General features: G+C 42.1%; 1 protein-coding gene across 1 annotated transcript in view; it reads left to right on the top strand.

Annotated features, from left to right (window-relative positions):
- PKD2 (polycystin 2, transient receptor potential cation channel) overlaps positions 1-16,404 on the top strand; it is a 51,723-nt gene extending 35,319 nt beyond the window's left edge. The window contains exons 9-14 of the mRNA XM_014585822.2: positions 1,386-1,484; positions 6,669-6,790; positions 7,316-7,433; positions 10,966-11,129; positions 14,378-14,525; positions 15,962-16,404. Coding sequence (XP_014441308.1) covers positions 1,386-1,484; positions 6,669-6,790; positions 7,316-7,433; positions 10,966-11,129; positions 14,378-14,525; positions 15,962-16,198 — 888 coding nt within the window. The 3' untranslated portion in view covers positions 16,199-16,404. The remainder of the gene's footprint in view (positions 1-1,385; positions 1,485-6,668; positions 6,791-7,315; positions 7,434-10,965; positions 11,130-14,377; positions 14,526-15,961) is intronic.
- Positions 16,405-16,724: the final 320 nt, after the last annotated feature.

Genomic DNA, 16,724 nt, shown 5'->3' with positions numbered 1-16,724 from the left:
TTCCCTAACCACAGTATCTTCAGTATTGCTAAATATCAAAGCATTGCTTCATAGTCTATAATACATACTCCACATAATCTACGTATATTGGAATATAGTGGCTCAGCAAATACTTACTAAATGGTGGATCAATGCAAAAATGAGGGTTCTCTTTATTTTAATGGCCTACTAAATCTTTTATTGAATAAGAAAAAAAATCATTTCAGCTTCTGTAGAAGAGATGAGAATAGAATATAGAATACAAGTAAGTTTCTGTCCTGAATGGTTAATTTCAAGGGAAAATAATTGCACCTTCCTTATTTTCCTTCCCTATCCAGGAATCTAATATTTTATTCCAAAAGGCTATTAACTCCAATAGGAGAATAGAGGAGAAAGGATTGTGGCATGGCCATCCCCCCTGGGGGGTGATTTCTCGCTTTCTGTCTCTCTGTCTCTCTCTGCCTGTCTGGCGAGCGCACGCGCCCTATAGCGAAAACCTCTCAAAAAAAAAATTTAAAAAGAGAGAGAGAGAGAGAGATTTCTAGGGCCAGGCAGTGACATGATGGTTAAGACAGCTGGATCTCATATGGCTGATTTCAAAGTTTGACTCCCAGACCCCAAGGCTTAAAACACAGGCTAGATGCACATATGTGCATGCCGAAAATCCCAAGAGGAATGGAAGAGATGAGACTGTGGCATGGCCATCTCCTCTGGGTGGAGGGGTGATATATCTCTGTCTTTCTTTCCATCTCTCTCTCTTTAGCAAGCACACATGCCTTATAGCAAAACTAAAAAAGAGAGAGAGACTTTGAAAAGTTAATCATCATATTCTTGGCAGTGCCAAAACTGAAACCCAAGTTTGCTTGGCTCCAAAGTCTGCTTTTCCATAAAGGTTTTCTTCACTATCTTCATACCGTTTTCCTACTTTAAGAGGTTTTTTAACTCTTTAAAGTATGTTCTGTAAATCCTTGACTATATAGCAAAGTTTAGAGTAAGCGTAGAATTCTACTTGTCTTTGTTGGCTTCTGAAATTCGAAGAGCTTTTTGGAATTCTAAACTCATAGTAACTTATGTAAATTTTGAAACCGTACAGCATATAAATAAGAAAAACAAGAAATCCACCCGTTATCGATAAATACACTAATATTTGTCTCACTTTGCAAACTGTATCACAGTATATGGTTTTGCAAGTAAAAATATATATTATATATCCCTTTGGCGTGATTTAATGAAGAAAATAATTTTCCCAAAGAATATGGTAACAAAACTATTAATATGTGACTTCGTGAAGTACTCAGGGTAGGGGGCGAAAGGTGAACAGAAAAACTTGTGTCAAATTTTGGATCGGTATTTACAAAATATGTATTTCTCCCTTTAATCTCTGCTTTCTTTCGGTTTATGAACAGAATATGTTTTTGGCCATCATCAATGATACTTATTCTGAAGTGAAATCAGATATGGCCCAGCAGAAAGCTGAAATGGAACTCTCAGATCTTATCAGAAAGGTAAGACAAGCCCTAGTTCTCAGAATTATTGTATTTCCTGCATAAAATGGAGCATTGTTTTAGCCAGTCTTCCAAATTAACATTGATTCATCGCAGTGGTTTAAAGTTGGCTAGCTGGTGGCATGGTGGTTAGGGTGGCTGGATACCACGTGGCCGACTGTGTGGTTAGTCTCAGACCCAGTGGCTTGAGAAGCATGTCAGATGCATGGGTATGTGTACCCAGAATCCCAAAAAGAGGGAGAAATGGAGACGAGATTGCAGTGTAGCCATCCCCCACGGAAGGTGCTTTCTCATCTGGCCTCCACCCCTGTCTGTCTCTCTTTCTTACAAGTGCCTGCACCATCTAGCAAAATACATTCATACACACACACATATATACACACATAAAATAAAAAAGAAATTGTTTAAAATTAAGAATTGACAGGGGCTGGCTCTGTAGCCTAGTAGTTGAAGGAGCCAAATCCCACATAGCCAACTTCTGTTCAAATACCGACCCTGCCAACATGAAAAATAAGCCAAGCAAGTGTGCATGCATGCAGCAAATCCCAACAGGGTGGCAAAATGGAGGAGAAGGAATTGCAGTGTGACCACAGGTCACTGGGGGTACTTCCCCCCAGGTCCCTGGGGCTACTCCCTCGCTTTCCCTCTCACTCCCTCCCTCTCTCTCTCTCTTTCTCTGTCTCCCTGTGCCTCTCTCTGGTAAGCACTGGCGCACTGACCTCAAAAAAAAAAAAAAAAAAAAAAGGTAAAGGTCAATGAATTCAAGCTGTAGCCCAGGGACCTGAGGACTTTTACTAACACACCTTCTTAGAAAGGGCTTGTTGGGGCCAGCAAGTGGCATAGTCGTTAAGGCACTGGACTTCCATGAAGTTAACCACAGTTCTAGTTGCAGACCTGGTGACTTGAAACTCATGCCAGGTGCATGTGTGTGCGTGCCAAAATTCCTGAGAGGGGAACGGAGGAGAAGGAGTTGCAATGCGGCCATCCCCCCTAGGAGGTGATTTCTCACTTTCTTTCTCTCTTTCTCTCTGGTGAGTGTATGTGCCCTATAGCAAAAGTCTCTCAGAAGAATTTTAAAAAGGAAAAAAAAAAGAAAGGAAGGGCTTGATAAACAGAAGGGCAGGACTGGAGAGCTGGATAGTTCTTTTCAAAGTGACTTTTTTAGTTGGGTTTAAAGCATAAAACTTATACAACAATAAAAACTACATGTAAAGCACAAAGCTTGTTCTCGAACCTCATTTGGCTAAGATATCGTGACTCCTTAACTGAATTGTTTTCCTGTTTGAGCCTTCGGACTATGTTGCCTGTGAATCATGTGGAGTTTTTTCTATTTTGTTTTATTTCATTTGAAGTTTATTTCATTTTCTTCTTTCAAGAAAAAGAGAGAGAAAGGTGCCCTTCCAGGGTCTCATGCCATAGTCCTTCCCCAGTCTCCAGCCAGCCAGGATCACAAGCACGCTCACACTCATTCAGCATATTCAGGTTGGACCTGGGATCAAAACCCGGTCTCCCATGTGGAGTCCTGCTGCCTGCACCACTGCAACTGGGCTGTCATTCATGTTGTAATAAAACTTCAGCCTCTTGGACCAGCAGTTGACGTAATGGCTATGTCACTGAACTCCCATGTAGTTGACCGCAGTTCAAGTCCTGGACCCGGTGGCTTAAACCCATACTGGGCACGTGTACATGTGTGTCCAAGATCCCAAGAAGAGAATGGAGGAGAAGGGATTGTGGCATGGCCACACACACACACACACACACACACACACACACACACGGGGGGTGATTTCTCACTTTCTGTCTCTCTCTTTCTGGCGAGTGCATGCACCCTTTAGCAAAAACCTCTAGAAAAAAATAAATAAAACCTTCAGCCTCTTAAAACAAGGTCTCACATGGATCTATGATTTGTGTTACCCTGAATTCTTTTTTTTTTTTTATTTAATTTTATTTATTGTTTCTTTTTTAAGTAGCCACAGGGCACATGCACTCACCACAAAGAGAGAGAGAGTGAGTGAGAAAACAAGCTGCTGCGTCTGAGACTCCAACCACCGCCAGCCGCGTGGGAGTCCAGCCCCTCAACCACCACACCACCTGTTTTCCAGAATTCTAATCGTTGATTGCATTTTAGCAAATCAGCAGTGTGTACATTAACACCCCTCACTCTGCCGAGTTCTGATAGGCACACATTTCAGTAATTACGGTTTTGTTAAACACCAGGCCCTCACCAGCACAGTTCGAATGTCAGTTCTCAGAGTACAATAAACATGAATAACAGCACAAAGCACACACTCCACTGCTCACTCTCAGTCTCCAGGTCCTTGCACACGTAACAGCTCCTCATTGCACCCCACGAGCCACCGTGCGGCCACTTCCCGTCCGTTCTGACTGGTCCCTGAACATCTGCTGTTGAGTTCATACACAAACAAAGCACGTTGTGTTGCTTCCTTGTCTCCCAGTAATAAACCCGCGTGACATTTTACAAACTCATGATTGAAACAGAGGAGGCCAGCAAAGATGAAAGTACAGCAGAGAAACAAAACAGAAGACAGGAAGTGAAATTCAAAACAAATGTGTCAGATTTACAGCCGGCCATGAGAATGTGGACCCTCGGGAGATCGGACATGCAGCCAGAGAAACTTAGGGAAGGCGAATTTATCAACATACAGGATGAGAGCAGTTGCTGTGAAAATGTCTTGGGAAAAGTGGCTCCCCAAAAACTTCCTGGCATAGGAACTCTTATTTATGAATAATGAAGGCACAGAAAAATGTGGAAAGCTGATCTCTAGTTAGAGCAGAGTACAGCAGTTCACCTAGGCATAGAAAAGATATTCGCTCCATGTGTGCATACGGTAAGGCATACAACAGGGACTCAATACATGTATGATTTATACGACGAGAAGGCTCAGGCACAGTGTACTCACGCTCACATGAGAGGGGAAGAAAGCGATGGGGCCTGACCATGTATGCCATGGTCCAGTCCTTTCCCCTTCAGTCTCTACCCTGTCAGGAACCAGGGCACACGTGTGTGCAAATGGCGTTTTTCAAGCCACCGGGACCTGGACTTGAACTCTGCTCAACCATGTGGGATCTAGTTTCCCATACACAGTGCTTAAATACTGTGCTATAGAACTGGCCTAATTTTTAATGTTGCTAAATTTCAGTGTGCTAAGTTGTTTAAGTTTCCCCTGTAAATTTAATAAATTGTTTCATTTCCTTGCAAGAAAATGAGTTGCTGAAAAGCACTGCAAGTCTGGGAGGTGAGATTCGCCCTGGTGGAGGAGGTCGGCTCTCATCGTCCTCCTCATCTGTCTTTGACCTTTCTGTACCTTCTGAAATGTTTTGATCTCCTCCCCCCAAATGTATAACTGATTCTTAGGAGTTTTCGTTATTTTTACAAAAAGTTTCAAAAATCATGGAACAATTAGAATTTTTCTCATCGATTGTTCTGGTCACTTTGTACCGTTTCAGCTTGCAAAGTTATTTTACAGTCCAGCACCACTGTTCCAAGCAAGGTCTGCCTGTAGTTTGTTAGTGAAGAGTCCTCACCCTCATCTCACTGGCATTTTCTTTCTTTCTTTATGTTTGTGTATTCATTTCACAAGTGAGAGTGTGAGAGAGGACGTGCACATTGCACTTGAGAGAGACAGACAGACAGAGAGGGACAGAGACAGGTACCTCCCAACAGGCTCTGATTACACGGAATCCCCTTACTCCCAGGCCTCCTGCTTGTAAGGATCTTGGGCATGCCTACATCTGGTCTGTTTTCAATCAGTTGGGGGTCTGAACCCACTGTCGGCCAGATGGCTTCCAGCCCTGCACTGAGAATGGGCCTGGGACTTTTTGTTCTCCATGCATATCATATAAGGAAATCACTGATTATGAGATAGCAATAACAAAAAAGAAAACAAGCAATTCATGACTCAAGTCTCTTGGTATTTTTTTAAATTGTTGTCTTTAAATCAGCTAAAAACAATCTTTTTCTTTCCTTCTTTCTTTCTTTCTTCTTTTTTTCTAAAGACATTTGTGATTTGCCAGAGGGCACATGTGATCACTGGAGAAAGACAGAGAAAGTGAGAAAGCACCCCCCACAAGGAAGACCAGATGGCAAGCCTTCTCCACTTCTCCCTCCTTCGGAATTTTGGGCATGCACACACACCCACTGGGTGCGTTTCTCAAGTCACCAGGGCTAGGACTCTAACCACATAGTTGGCCCTATGGGATCTGCCTTAAAACCATCATACCACCAGTTGACCCACAATCCTTTTTTTTCCTTTATGCATGATACAACACATGCACACGCAGATGAGACTAGGAAAAGCGGCCGAGATGAGCACTCTCCACAGGGCCTGTTCATGCAGAGAGCCCCTTCCCCCAGGCCTCCAGCCCTTCAGGTCATGGGCACTCACAGAATGCCAACATGTTCCACGCTGACCCAGAGGGGATTCGAACTGTGGTGGCCATGTAGGATCCAGCTTGTCTTGAGCAGCACGTTACCACTGCACCACAAAGTCAGTCCTTGATTTCTTGTTATTCTTAAGAACCGGGACAAGCAGATGGTGTAATGATTACATCGCTGGACTCCCACAGAGTCAACTGTGGTTCAAGTCTCGGACCCGGCAACTTAAAACTCACACCGGGCACATGTGTGTGAGTGCCCAAAATCCCGAGAGGAGACTGAAGGAGAAGGGACTGCAGCATGGCCATTCCCCCTTGGGGTGATTTCTCACTTCCCATCTCTCTCTCTCTCTCTCTCTCTCTCTCTCTTTTTCTCTCTCTCTCTCTCTCTCTCAAGCGTATACACACCCACAGAGAAAAACCCCCTTAAAAAAAAAAAAAAAAAAAAGAACCGTTGCATGTTCCTATATGTTTTGAAGTAGACAACTCTGGACTATGGAGTGGTTTTCATTTCTGTCACCAGAACTAAAATACGGATACGAGGAAAACGTTCTTAGTTCTTGAATTATTGAGACTCTGACTTGTTTCATATAGCTCTTCCACAAGACTTTATGGAAACTAAGGATGCGTTCAGTTCTTTCATTCAGCACATAGATACTGAGGGTCCACCGTTCCCCAGGCGCTAGGTTATCGTAGCTACCGTGAACAGAAGGTAAAGCAAATGCAGAAGGAAAATGAACTAAACCACGTCACTGTCCTTTTTTTTCCTTTTTTTCTTTTTTCTGACAGGGCTACCATAAAGCACTGGTCAAACTAAAACTGAAGAAAAATACTGTGGATGACATTTCAGAGAGTCTCCGGCAAGGGGGAGGCAAATTAAACTTTGATGAACTTCGACAAGATCTCAAAGGGTAAGAACTGCCCGGGGCCAGCAGGTGGCATGGTGGTTAGGGCTGCTGGACTCCCACATGGCCAACTGTGGTTTGAATCCCGGACCTGGCGGCTTGCTTTCTCACTTTCTCTCTCTCTCACTTTCTCTCTCTCTCACTTTCTCTCTCTCTCTCCCACCCTCTCTCTCTCTCTCTCTCTCTCTCTCTCTCTCTCTCTCGCTTGTCAAATTAAAATAAATGAATGAAAAAAAAAAAATTAAAAAAGTAAATTTTAAAAAAAAAAAAAAAAAAAGAACTGCCCTTTTCAAGTCCCTGGAAAATTCCTATTTGGAACGTAAATTCAAGGTGATAAGACTATTTCTGTCTAAGCATTCATAGAGAGGCGCTTTTTTTTTCCCCAGAGGCAGATGTCCTTCTGGAATATATTCTAAGAGGTGGACTGGCTCCTACTCAACAATTACTCCTTTCCTTCTTTGTTTTGATGTCTGTGTTTGGGTTGGAGCATGGACAAGACAGGGTTTATCTGTATCCTCTCGATCGTTTCAGGAAGGGCCATACTGATGCAGAGATTGAGGCAATATTCACGAAATATGACCAAGACGGAGACCAAGAACTGACCGAGCACGAACATCAGCAGATGAGAGATGACTTGGAGAGAGAGAGGGTGAGTCTCATTTAGGAGAAAGCTCACTAATGCAGCACGCACTGTGTATCAAATACTATACAAGGGAGTGGCCCCTCGAGTGTCTGTCTCGTTTTCCCTCTTTCTCTTTCTCTCTACCAGTAATTTACGTATGAGTATTCTGCTTAGTCCACAAAGGAGAGACACATGGAAACTTTGCAAGGTATGGGAATATAGATTAAAGTACAAGTATATTTTGGTGCAAAACAATTTTGAAATCCACACATGTTTTCTTTTTATAAATGTACATTTTTCGTGAATTTTTGGAGACTCCTTGTAGAGCACAGTCATGTGTAAAAGTGAAATAAGCACGAATGTGAAAAAGTCAAAATGATGAGTGAAGCAAAACAAAAGTGAAAATAGTACATTTTGAATGAAGCTCAAAAAATGATTTTTTATAAAAACAAATCTAGGGACCAGCAGATGGCGTAATGGTGACAGTACACTGCACTCCCATGTAGTCAGCCGTGGTTTGAGTTGCGACCCAGTGGCTTGAAACTCACTCTGAGTGCTTGTGCATGCATGCCCAAAATCCTGAAAGGAAAATGGAGGACAAGGGATTGTGAAATGGCCATCTCCCCGGGATAGGAAGTGATCTTTCACTTTTTTCTGTCTCTCCAGTGAGCACATGCACCCCATAGCAAAGCAAACAAACCAAAAAGCAAAACAAAACAAAAAACAATCTTTCTTTCTATTGGGCTACAAGTTTGACTCTAAGCTCTCTAGTCACCAGGTTGAAAAGAGAAGCCTGATTAGTTGAATAGTTTTTTTTTGGGATTTTTTTTGGTTTTTTTTTTTTTGGAGAGGGGGAGAGGTTTTCGCTATAGGGCGTGTGCGCTCGCCAGACAGACAGAGAGAGACATAGAGATAGAAAGCGAGAAATCACCCCCCAGGGGGGATGGTCATGCCGCAATCCCTTCTCCATTCTCCTCTTGGGATCTTGGCCACGCACACACACGCCCCCGGCCTGAGTTCCAAGCCACCAGGTCCGGGACACGAACCACGGTCGACTACGTGAGAGTCCAGCGACACAGCCATTACGCCAACTGCTGGCTCCCACTAGTTGCATAGTTTTCAATATCCATGAAAGTGAGGGGGGGAAAAAAGGCTTATCAGGAGATATAACATTATCCTGGTTAGTTAGCCGTTGTTTAAATGATTAACATTGTCAAGGAAATAAAATTATGAATCAACAGGTGATGTGGTGGTTAAGGCAGCTGGATCGCCATAGCTGATTTTGTGGTTTGAGTCCCAGACCCAGAGGCTTGAAAATCACATCAGATTGGGACGAGCAGATGGCATAATGGTTATGTCACTGGACTCCTACATGGCCGACCACAGTTCAAGTCCGGACCCAGCAGCTTGAAACTCACACCCGGTGTGTGTGTGTGCCCAAAATCTCAAGAGGAGAATAGAGAAGGGATTGCGGTGTGGCCATCCCCCTGCGGGGTGAATTCTCACTTTCTGTCTCTCTGCCTCTCTCTGTCTTTCCAAAGAGCACATGCACCCTATAGCAAAAATCTGTCTTTAAAAAAAAAAAGAAAATCACACCAGGTGCATGTGTGTGTGCCTAAAATCCTAGGAAGAAAATGGAGGAGAAGGGATTGTGGCATGATCATTCCCACTCTGGGGTAGTTTCTCACATTTCCTATCTCTCTCTCTCTCTCTCTCTCTCTCTCTCTAACAAGTGCATGAGCCCTAAGACAAAAACATAAATTAAAAAACTAAATGAATTTAATTGCACCATCTCATTTGAATTCTTATTACAATGTAGTTACAAGTAAATTTCTGTGGGCTTTTGTACTCAGAAAAAAAATAATAATTAGGAGCTTTACAGTTGGGCTGGCCCAGTGCCAGATCCCACATGGTCGACTGCATTTGAATCCAGGAATCAGTAGCTGGCAATGCGTGTGCTTGCTCAATATCTCAACAGGATAGAAAAATGGAGGAGAAGGGGTTGTGGCATGACTACGCCCCATTGGGGGGGGTGCTTTCTTCTCCCCTTCTCGGTTTCTCTCTGGCAAGCACACACACCTCTGGCAAAAAAATAACTTTTTTAAGATTCTTGCCATAGGGCTCATGAGCTGGCTGGAGAGAGACAGAGAAAGACAACGAGAGGGAAAGTGAGAAATTACGCCCCGGGGAAGATGGCCATTCCACGATCCCTTCTCCTCCATTTTCCTCCCTGGATTACGGGCATGCACACACATGCTCCCAGTGTGATTTTCAAGCCACCGGATCTAGGACTCAAACTGTAGTCAGCCCTCGCAATTTTTAAAAAATGCTTTACCACTAACTTTCAAAAATAATGATTAAACAAATTTTTAATGTGATAATGGAGGTACAGAAAATACACATGAATGTTAAATACAAGAGTCACTTTCCTATGAGAAAAAGTATAGATTGGAAGTTTCCAAATGCCTCTCCACTGAATAGTGCCAGTAGCTGACAAACTTCTCCAGTGGGAGTGAGGTCCACACAAAAACAGTAAGTAAAACTTTCATAAGGGTATGTTTAGGGAAAATCTTATTTTTAAAAAAGAATTATTTTATTTAACTTTATTTATTTATTTTAATTTGACCAGAGAGGGACAGAGAGAGTGAGAAAGCAAGCCACCAGGTCCGAGACTCCAACCACTGTTGGCTATATGTGGGAGTCCAGCGCCTTTAACCACCATGCCACCTGCCAGCCCCTAAGAAAAGTCTTATTCTGGGACCAGCAGTTAGCGTAATGGCTATGTCGCTGGACTCCCACGTAGTCGACTGCGGTTCGAGTCCCAGACCCGGTGGCTTAAACTCACGCCGGGCGCATGTGCGTGCGTGCCCAAGATCCCAAGAGGAGAATGGAGGAGAAGGGATTGCGGTGTGGCCACCCCCCCTGGGGGTGATTTCCTGCTTTCTGTCTCTCTGTCTCTCTCTGTCTGGTGAGCTCATGCGCCCTATAGCAAAAACCTCTCAAAAAAAAAAAAAAAAAGAAAAGTCTTATTCTGAGTTATTATTCTTTGCTTTGTTAGTTTTTTAATGTTCTTTCTTCTCTACATGAAAAGTAACTCCCTACTGGTTGTTAAAAATCTGTTGTGTGGGACCAGCACTTGGCGTAACGGCTATGTCGCTGGACTCCCATGTAGTTGACCACAGTTCAAGTCCTGGACCCGGTGGCTTAAACTCATGCCAGGCACATGTGCATGTGTGCCCAAGATCCTGAGAGGAGAAGGGATTGCGGTGTGGCCATCCCCCCTGGGAGGTGACTTCTCGCTCTCTGTCACTCTGTCTCTCTCTGTCTTTCTGGTGTGTGCATGTGCCCTATAGCAAAAACCTCTCAAAAAAAAAAAAAAATCTGTTGTGAAAATTTTCCAATCCATGGAAATTGTAAAGGCTGGGAATCCCACCCTGGCATTAACCACAAAGACATCCTGGGTAAATGGCACATACCCATTTCTACTTGGCCAAGCCCTTGAGGAAGCTTTGTGGGGTCTCAGGTGTCCCTGCTCCTCACTCCATGACATGTTCTTTAGGAGGACCTGGACCTGGACCACAGCTCCTTACCACGTCCCATGAGCAGCCGAAGCTTCCCACGAAGCCTGGATGACTCCGAGGAGGATGATGATGAAGACAGTGGGCACAGCTCCAGAAGGAGGGGGAGCATCTCCAGCGGGGTTTCTTATGAAGAGTTTCAAGTGTAAGTATAAGTGAATTGGCAGAATTTGGGTTAATGAGAATCTAAAAGACTGAGCAATTTTCCTTCATCTTTCTCCATTCATTACTAATCAGTTACTTTTATGACTTGTATTGGTGTTATTTTTTCTCTTTAGAGAAGTAGTTTGTTCATTATAGGAAAATTAGCAAATAAGTAACAGCAAAAGAAAACATTAAAGTCTTCCATATTCCTGCCACTCAAAGGTGTCTATTACTGTTTTAGTGTTTGTAACTCTATTTGCATGTGTTTATCAATGATTTCTTATGTTTTTGTGGACTAACATATCGTTTATCCTAGAGAATGTTCTGTGTAACCTTGAGAAAAATTTATATGCTGTTGTTGCTGACTATTCTGAAGATTTTTGTTGAGTCTAGTTGGTTTATAGTGTTATTCAAGTCTTGATTCCTTGTCAATATTCCTCCTACATATTCTTCCCATTTTCAAAAGTGTACTATTAAAGTCTCCAACTATTATTATTAGATTGCCTGGTTTATCTTGTAAATTATATGAGATTTTGCTTTGTGTATTTTAGAACTCTTTTATTAGGTGTATACATGTTTGTAATTAGAATATCTTCCCGTTAGACTGACCCTGTTTACATTATAAGATGTTCACTCTATCTCCTATACAAATTTTTGTTTTGAAGTCCTTTGGTCTGATGTAACTATAGCCCTTCCAGCTTTCTTAGGCTTGCTGTTTGAATTAACATCTGCAATTTTTTTTTTTTTAATTTCCTGTATACCTATGTCTTTTATGTTCCTCTGTTCTCACTTTATTGCTTTTTTAAATTTAAGTGAATGTTCTAGGGTACCAGTTTACTTGTTTTAATGATTTTTTTCACTATTTTTAAAGTTATTTTCTTAGTATTGCTCTAGGACTTAACATATACAAAATGACATGTTTTTCAAGTCACCGCGTCTGGAATTCAAACCACATGGTTGGCCATGTAACAGCTGGCTCTCTAAACCATAAGGCCGTGGGGCTGGCCCAGTGATCCATTATTAACCAACACTCTAGTGAATAACTTTGTAGCCAAAAATTACAAAATACTTATGAAATATGCCTTCGGAGAAATTTATGAAAATGGAATATCTGAACAAAATGGTAGGCATACTTTTTTTTTTAGTTTATTTCTCTCTGTCTTTCTGGTGTGTGCATGTGGCCCAAAGCAAAAACCTCTTAAAAAAAAAAAAAAAATCTGTTGTGAAAATTTTCCAATCCATGGAAATTGTAAAGGCTGGGAATCCCACCCTGGCATTAACCACAAAGACATCCTGGGTAAATGGCACATACCCATTTCTACTTGGCCAAGCCCTTGAGGAAGCTTTGTGGGGTCTCAGGTGTCCCTGCTCCTCACTCCATGACATGTTCTTTAGGAGGACCTGGACCTGGACCACAGCTCCTTACCACGTCCCATGAGCAGCCGAAGCTTCCCACGAAGCCTGGATGACTCCGAGGAGGATGATGATGAAGACAGTGGGCACAGCTCCAGAAGGAGGGGGAGCATCTCCAGCGGGGTTTCTTATGAAGAGTTTCAAGTGTAAGTATAAGTGAATTGGCAGAATTTGGGTTAATGAGAATCTAAAAGACTGAGCAATTTTCCTTCATCTTTCTCCATTCATTACTAATCAGTTACTTTTATGACTTGTATTGGTGTTATTTTTTCTCTTTAGAGAAGTAGTTTGTTCATTATAGGAAAATTAGCAAATAAGTAACAGCAAAAGAAAACATTAAAGTCTTCCATATTCCTGCCACTCAAAGGTGTCTATTACTGTTTTAGTGTTTGTAACTCTATTTGCATGTGTTTATCAATGATTTCTTATGTTTTTGTGGACTAACATATCGTTTATCCTAGAGAATGTTCTGTGTAACCTTGAGAAAAATTTATATGCTGTTGTTGCTGACTATTCTGAAGATTTTTGTTGAGTCTAGTTGGTTTATAGTGTTATTCAAGTCTTGATTCCTTGTCAATATTCCTCCTACATATTCTTCCCATTTTCAAAAGTGTACTATTAAAGTCTCCAACTATTATTATTAGATTGCCTGGTTTATCTTGTAAATTATATGAGATTTTGCTTTGTGTATTTTAGAACTCTTTTATTAGGTGTATACATGTTTGTAATTAGAATATCTTCCCGTTAGACTGACCCTGTTTACATTATAAGATGTTCACTCTATCTCCTATACAAATTTTTGTTTTGAAGTCCTTTGGTCTGATGTAACTATAGCCCTTCCAGCTTTCTTAGGCTTGCTGTTTGAATTAACATCTGCAATTTTTTTTTTTTTAATTTCCTGTATACCTATGTCTTTTATGTTCCTCTGTTCTCACTTTATTGCTTTTTTAAATTTAAGTGAATGTTCTAGGGTACCAGTTTACTTGTTTTAATGATTTTTTTCACTATTTTTAAAGTTATTTTCTTAGTATTGCTCTAGGACTTAACATATACAAAATGACATGTTTTTCAAGTCACCGCGTCTGGAATTCAAACCACATGGTTGGCCATGTAACAGCTGGCTCTCTAAACCATAAGGCCGTGGGGCTGGCCCAGTGATCCATTATTAACCAACACTCTAGTGAATAACTTTGTAGCCAAAAATTACAAAATACTTATGAAATATGCCTTCGGAGAAATTTATGAAAATGGAATATCTGAACAAAATGGTAGGCATACTTTTTTTTTTAGTTTATTTCTTCCTTGAGCGAGAGAAAGGGGCTAATGGGTGACATAGTGGTTAAGGCACTGGCTTCGCACATAGCCTACCACAGTTTGAGTCCCAAACCCAGCGGCTTGAAAATACAACAGATAAATAGATAAAGAAATAAATAAATGTCTTTTTAAAAGGAGGGGGAGAAGGAGACACAAGACAAGCATTCCCAACAGGGTCCTCACACCATGAGCCACCCTCAGCCCAGATCACAAGCATACATGCATACCTAGTGTGCTCAGGCAGGTCCCAGGACCTGAACCCAGTCCCCTCTCCATGTAAGTGCAGATACATTACCGCTGTGCCACCACATGGCCCCAGCATATATTTTTAAGACTTTTGATAAATTGTTGATTTGAAGGAAAGCTGATACTCCCAGCAGCAGTGTTTGAGAGTTTATCTCTAAAGCTTGGGACCACTTAGAAAGTGTTGCAGATTATCGCACTAAGAAAAAGCCCATAGCATCTCCATTTCAAAAGACAACGACACCTTGGTGTGACCCTTCTAACTGTGGCTTCCTGCAGCCTGGTGAGAAGAGTGGACCGAATGGAGCACTCCATCGGCAGCATCGTGTCCAAGATTGACGCTGTGATAGTGAAGTTGGAGATCATGGAACGGGCCAAGCTGAAGAGAAGGGAGGTGCTGGGGAGGCTGCTGGATGGAGTGGCTGAGGTGAGTGGTCATAGGTGTAAAAGCTGAGCAAGGTGTTTGTTTGTTTGTTTTATGAGAGAGAGCACGTGCTAACACACACAAGAAAGAAAGCAACCTCAGCAGGGTCTCATCACTCTGTGTTCCCCTTACCCCAGCCCTCCATCTCCTCAGGACAAATGCACCAAGTGCATTTTCAGGCTGACCTGGGATCCAAACCACAGTCACCATATGGCTTCCGGCCTTGCAGGGCACCAGCATTGCCACTGTGCCACAGTGGTTAGGCTCAAAGTGGGTCATCAGAAAAGTCATGATGCATTTTTGCATTAAGTCATGAGTTTTCTGATGACCCAATATATGTTGGCGACATTGTTTTCTATTTGAACTATCAGAGAATAAAAACGAACTTTACATAAAGATAAATGAACAATCATTTTTCTGTTTACTCTCATTTTCACATTTTTTTCTCTAAAACAGAAATACGTATAGAGTCTGTAAAATATCAAGGTAGAGGGTCAGCCTTGTAGCTTAGGGGTTAAGGGAGCCAGATCCCACAGCTGACCACTGTTGGAGTTCTGCCCCAGTGGCTTGAATGGCATGCCAGAAAAGTATGTGTACATGCCCCAAATCCCAACAGGATAGAGAAATGGAGGAGAAGGGATCATAGCATGACCATGCCCTGGGAAAAGGGTTTATTTTCTCTCTGTCTCTCTGGATAGCATACATACTCTCTGGCAATTAAAAAAAAACAAACAAAGAAAAAAATATATCAAGATAGTTACTTTATACCTCTTAACTATAGATGTTTGGCTTTCTCCATGATGTTGCTTTTTTCTTTCTTTAAGAATTATTTTATTTAATTTTTATTTATTCATTCATTTATTTTAATTGGACCAGAGAGAGACACAGAGAGAGAGAGAAAGTGAGAAAATAAGTCTCCAGACCCAGGAGTTGAACTGTGGTTGGCCATGCTTTCTTGTCCAAATGCCCTAACTACCATGCCAGCAAGGTGTTGCTTGCTTGCTTGCTTTCTTTCTTTCTTTTTTTTTTTTTTAAAGAATTATTTAGCTTTATTTAATGATTTACTAATTTTTTAAAATTTTACTGGAGAGGGACAGAGTGAGAAAGAGAGAGAGAAAGTAAGAAAGCAAGCCACCAGGTCCAGGACTCAAACTGCAGTTGACCATGTGGGAATCCATTGCCCTTAGCCACTTTGCCACCTGCTGGCCCCATGTAGTTTCGTAATGGCGCATGTACACCATCATGACAGTACACTTCCACTGGAGGGTAGAATTAAGTGAAAAATTACTCCAGCAACTAAGAATTGTGTTTGTATGCTGTAAATCTCTAGCTTGACCTAACCGTAAATTATCTGGCCCCCAGATTTCCTAACACAATTTCTGAATGTAACACCACGCGTTTCCCAGACCCCAATACCCTGGTTTCTTTTCCTTTATTAGGATGAAAGACTGGGTCGTGACAGTGAGATCCACAGGGAGCAGATGGAACGGCTGGTGAGGGAAGAGTTGGAGCGCTGGGAATCTGACGATGCAGCTTCCCAGATCAGTCACGGCTTAGGCACGCCAGTGGGACCGGATGGTCAACCTCACCCCAGAAGCTCCCGCCCTTCTTCCTCCCAGTCTACAGAAGGCATGGAAAGTGGAGGTGGAAATGGGAGTTCCAATATCCATGTGTAACACGTAGGAGTCCCAGTACCTGTGTAGAATGCGTGTGTTAGGATGTGTGTTTGTAACAGGTGAGACGGTGCTGTCCTGAGTTGCCGTTAACAAGTACACGGTATTTATATGCCCTGACACAATATGATGCTGGTCTTTGGGACTGCATATTAATCTTCTGCACTTTAATTTATTTGATATAAACTTTGCCCATGAATCAACTTGTTCCTTTTCTCACATAAAAAATCTAGGTGTAAATATTCAGTACAGAAAAGAAAAATCTTTGTAAAGTCTGTTGAGTGGTATGCCCAGTTGCGACCACAGCTGTCTTCCCAGCTGACAATGAAGTGGCCTTTTAAACCTAGTAGAGAACTTTCAAAGGGCTTCTGAGTTTCATTTCCACCCACAGAAATCAGCATTGTCACTTTTGTCCAGTGTGTGAAGGGAAACTAGGGCATTCCTTTGCACTGGGGCATAGCTCACGAGCTTAATACATAGCTTTCTTTAAGGGAGGAATCTATTATTTCAGCTACTTTTATGGGGTACA

Source organism: Tupaia chinensis, unplaced genomic scaffold, assembly GCF_000334495.1.
Source record: "Tupaia chinensis unplaced genomic scaffold, TupChi_1.0 Scaffold000094_1, whole genome shotgun sequence".
NCBI classification, from domain to species: Eukaryota; Metazoa; Chordata; class Mammalia; order Scandentia; family Tupaiidae; genus Tupaia; species Tupaia belangeri.
The sequence above is the reverse complement of the archived record's forward strand: the minus strand, read 5'-3'. Positions and strand labels throughout refer to the sequence as shown.